General features: G+C 32.0%; 1 protein-coding gene across 3 annotated transcripts in view; it reads left to right on the forward strand.

The window, feature by feature from the left end:
• Positions 1-295: 295 nt before the first annotated feature.
• Positions 296-4,960, forward strand: part of LOC101502367 (protein DA1-related 2-like) — a 6,481-nt gene continuing 1,816 nt past the window's right edge. The window contains exons 1-7 of one of the 3 annotated variants that reach the window (XM_012716581.3): positions 296-658; positions 1,019-1,176; positions 3,339-3,400; positions 3,496-3,603; positions 3,979-4,117; positions 4,341-4,424; positions 4,818-4,937. In XM_012716581.3, coding sequence (XP_012572035.1) covers positions 610-658; positions 1,019-1,176; positions 3,339-3,400; positions 3,496-3,603; positions 3,979-4,117; positions 4,341-4,424; positions 4,818-4,937 — 720 coding nt within the window. In that variant the 5' untranslated portion in view covers positions 296-609. Of the gene's footprint in view, positions 659-1,018; positions 1,177-3,338; positions 3,401-3,488; positions 3,604-3,978; positions 4,118-4,340; positions 4,425-4,817; positions 4,938-4,960 lie in introns of those variants that run through there. The other 2 variants (XM_004503148.4, XM_073370444.1) reach the window with 2 other exon arrangements.

A 4,960-nucleotide genomic window follows, 5' to 3' on the forward strand; every position in this document is an offset into this window, starting at 1 on the left:
AAAAATCCAAAATGCTTCTAAATTCAGACCACAAAGCAACACAAATGCAACTTTCATGCACACACAATTCTAGCAAACACAACACTTTTAGTTTATTTATTTCCTTTAACTTTCTCTAAGGACTTTGCAAATAGTCAAATTGATTTTAACCGTTAATTTAATAAGTTTGAGCATTATATTAATTAATTAGATATGATAGAAATGAATTGATGTATCTAACGGTAGAAAATGATCGGTGAAAGATTCAAATTATAATATACCTGGAATTTTATGCGTGAGCATTTAAGAATGATTCTGTCTGCAATACAATCCACCGTTGCTTAATATTCTCTCTCTCTATACCCTTGAAGAAGAACATATCTATCTATCTATCTAACCTTTCTGCAATTCCCTACTTTCTCTTCATTGCTTTCCAAGCCAAGAATCTCTCCCTCTACCACTTCCCTCATAGATTCTTCTCCCTTCCTTTTCAACCTCTATTAACGATGTTCTTTAATTACTCTTCTTTTTCATCTCTCTCTCTACCTCCACATCATTTTCATTTTCATTTTCCCTTCTCTTTCTCTTTCTCTTACATAACCACAAAATCTATAAGTTTCCATCATCCTTATGGCTCCTCCTTCAGATATCAATGATCTTTCTCACCCTTGCATATACGGTATTTTTTTTCTCTCTATTCATTCTTTTTCTGTTGATTTTAGTAAATGGTTATTCTTTAAGTTTCTCATTTTACTTTGGTTTATTCTAAGATGAAACCTTCAATTTAATCCCAAAATTATCATTTCTCTCGTATTTGGTCCCTAAACAGTAGAAATATAATAAATAGTTTATAAACTATGGAAAATGATAGTTCAGGGACTAATTTGATGGCTTATTATATTCCAATAGTCAAAGACAAAACATGAGAGAGAGAGAGAGATAGTTTAGGGACTAGTTTGATGGTTTATTCTCTATACTATGACTTAGCTATTTCAATTAAACCCTTTTTTGGTGTTGCAATTTTGTTGGTGGGAAACAGGGGAGTTTTCATCTTCATACTCAGAAAGGAAGTCTGGTTTTATGAAATGGTTTGGTAAGGTTTTCAAAATTGGATCTAATAGAGGAAAAGGTGGTGGTCATCATTTGCAGCAACCTGTGGAGGAAAACATGGCTTGGAGAGCTCCACCTAGATCCTTGGTAAGCAGAAGCACTGACTATTCGTAGCTTAATGATAACACTGTTCTGTTTAAGAATATCTATTGTTGTTTTACTTGTCAAGTTGTCATAAATATGTTTGTTGTTTTGTTCAAAATAAAATAGTTTTCTGATCAAACTGTTAAGCTGAACAAAGAAATAAAACAAACTCTAAGAATTGTCTGGTTAGTAGAGAAATCAACTACATATTACCCCTCATTGATCCAAGAGTTACAAAAACCAAATTTACTTCAATTATCACCTAGAATGATTAGATACCTAAGACAACTTAACCAATTAACTACTAAAAAGGAACTGATAGCTTGCATATGATGAAATTGAAAGGTTGTCAGAACCCATCATCATATTGCCACATCAAAATTTGTAACGTTATTTTAAAAATAACTGGAGAATACTCAATTCTTATTGGACATCAGTGTATAATTAATTTACACTAAAAGTACAGTCCTCCTTTTTCTCTAAAAAAGATGAAATAGTTGGTCACTGCATTATACTACTATTTCTGCCACATTCAAGATTTGTTGTCTGTCATCAATCATAACTCGATCATAAGCATTATATACTTGACATCTTTTGTTTTGTTTGGTTGACTACATAACTTCAAGCTCATAGTGAATTTTACACACAATAGATTAGACTGTATTATTTGTGCTGCATCGATGTAGCGATGAGTAATACAACCCTTTCTGACTATTTTTCTGAAGCGTGTGTCTTATGATCTTCATCTTACAGTTAATTGCACATGATAAAGTGATAAAAGTATTGAAGTAGTATAAAAAGTTATCGTATCCACAAAGACTTGAATGATATTATGCCGTTCAATAATAGTTATAATCCTCTAAGTTTAAAGGTTTGAGAATAAATTGGTTTTGATTGCATCAAATTGAAATAACGATAAAAGAAATTTGGAATAATAGAGAGATTAAAATGCTGGGATTAGATTTCATTAATCATCTTTCTCAAATATTCTAATGATTAAGCATATATATTCCATGTTACACATCAATAACATCACCATCACTAATTCCTTAATGAGATGAGAGTTTAACCTCTTTCTTAAACATTGATTCCTCAAATGTTTAACAAAGACAGTAGCATTAATCATTGATGATTTTCGACTATTGAGTCTAATTTTATTCCTAAAATCCATATCCAAATAGATGATTTATCCTAAATCAAGATTCAAATAATATTTTCCTATAAAACTTCAAATCAAAGATCAAGTTATAACAAACATGAAAAACAAAGATAAATCATTGAGATTGATGAGTAACTAGAATATATATATAAAATCAAAAGAGATACATGAGAGTATGATTAATTACATCTAATCCCAACAAAAAGAGAGTTTAGCTACTCATGGTAGCCATGGAAATGAGATCAAAAGGGTAGAAAGTCTTAAATGATGTCTCAAGATGAGTTTCTCTCTCAAAAAAATTTCACTGGTTCCTATTTTGCTGTTGGAAGTGAAAGATGTCCTTTTGCTTCTCCAATTTTTTCTTTTATATCACAAGCAAGGAGGTGAAAGAGTGACAAACTCGCTTAGCCAGTTATGAATTAGTTAGCGAGTACAAAATTTCTTCATGCTGAAGGAATTTGAGTCTCTTGGAACCGCCTAAAATGGCTTAGCGAAATATGTCTGACTTAACCAAATTGTTCTGCCAAAATCCTAGTACTTCTGTCTTGAATTTGCTTAGCTAGCTTATCCTGGCTAAGCAAATCTTGTCTTGTTTTGCCATTCAAGCTTTTTTTCACTCCATTCTTTTTCTACATGAACAAAACAAATGATTAGATGAACTTTTCAATACTTTCTCATGAAAAATAATCACAACTACACAACTATTATAAAAAGTGGAGTTAAACTAACATATTCGTTACCAACTTAAGTTAACAAGTGCATTAAATCTAAGTCATTTTCATGTAAAATTGGCACTTATCATAAAGTCCAGTTATTTACTTCCATTGTTATGTTACGTGGAATATGTTTCCTTATTATATAATTCACTTTCTCTTCATAATATCCCCTTTTACTATGTAAGATCATTTAGAGTGTGTAGGTCGTTGGGTTCACTTCCATTGACAATGACATGCTCATAAAAAAGTTCATAAATAAATGTACTAAACAACAGTCTTGATGCCAATAGGATAACCGTGCTAGATCTAAGAAGGAGGAAGAGGATTTGAATGCAAAGAGACCATCAGGTAGGTACTAACTTTCAAGAAACTTCTTGCTCTCTAACCATAATAATGTTGATAACCAAGGATTCAATTTTTATTTCCATTTGCTTGTTAAGGATATAGATGGCCGACAGGAACTGATGATGATTATACAAAGGCACTTCAGGATCGCATGCATTCATCTCTACATCCTCCATATGCCCCTTTACCTTTTTATCCCCGGGGATACAGGTAAATTTTGCTCTTCTAAATCTTGTATCTGATATATGAAGGCCAAACATCAGTGCTTCCTATGTGATGAAACTTCAATAGCATGATTGTTGAAATGTATTATTGGCTACTCCTAGCCAACATCATATAAGTCAAAATTTCTCTGACATTATGTATGTATGCATGTTGTAGCATCATAAATTACGAAGTATCGAATTTGAACAGAATTTTGAAATAACCTTTGATTTCTCTATTTACTCACTTAAAACATACATTATGTAATTAGTTTTGATTTCATTGTTATGGATGGGCTACTGCATTGTTTCTTATGCGTTTCAATAAAATCAATCTATGATTGTTTTGCTTCATCACTTATTTACAAATGATAATGTGCAGTATGCCATCACATATCCGGATATGTGGAGGGTGCAGCCAAGAGATATTCTACGGAAATTGTTTGGGAGTCGAACATAGTTACTTTCATCCGGACTGCTTTCGGTGTCACTCTTGTCATCACCCTATTACTGAGCGCGAGGTAATTTGAGCCTCTTGAGATTTAGAGGATATTGATATCATCTATTTTCAAGCCTTAACACACATTTACACTGGCACAAAATGCAGATGCACATGTATTATACTTCAACACTTTCCCACAAATTCGTGTTATTTACACTTTTAAAGCAGTGCTTACAAGAGCATTGATTTTAACATTTCTCTTTTATCCATCTCTTACTGCATTTTGTTTCTTTTGATCCAAGTTTTCTTTGTCAGGGAAGCATCCATATCACAAGTATTGTTTTAAAGAATTGTCTCATCCTAAATGTGAAGTTTGCCATCATTATGTAAGTTAGTCTTCCACTTCCTTTTTTTGTATTCACATTCTCCTACTTGGTTATTAGTTTTCTTCAATAAATAAGGTCATTAAAGTTCAGTGAGTTGGATATACCTTATAAGTGACCATTGCACTAGTTATGATGACAGAACCAAATAGTCTTCTTATGACATTTGAAATGTGTTGAAATTGTATTCATCATTAAAACGGTTGCACCATATTTATTCATTTATGAACACTTGGAAGATTGTAGAAGTTCTGTTTTTCACATTAACTAATCATATGATATGGCATTAGAGCTTTCCATTGATATATCAAAAGACAAGTAAAAAACATCATATCATGTGTGCCTATTACTATTGACATATAATGTTTAATACATGATAATTTATTTCACTTGCAGATACCGATAAATGCTTCTGGTTTGATCGAGTATAGGTGTCATCCCTTTTGGAACCAAAAGTATTGTCCTTCTCATGAATATGATAATACAGCTCGCTGTTGTAGTTGTGAAAGATTAGAGGTACTAATATATACATACATATA

Source organism: Cicer arietinum, chromosome 6, assembly GCF_000331145.2.
Source record: "Cicer arietinum cultivar CDC Frontier isolate Library 1 chromosome 6, Cicar.CDCFrontier_v2.0, whole genome shotgun sequence".
Lineage (NCBI taxonomy): Eukaryota > Viridiplantae > Streptophyta > Magnoliopsida > Fabales > Fabaceae > Cicer > Cicer arietinum.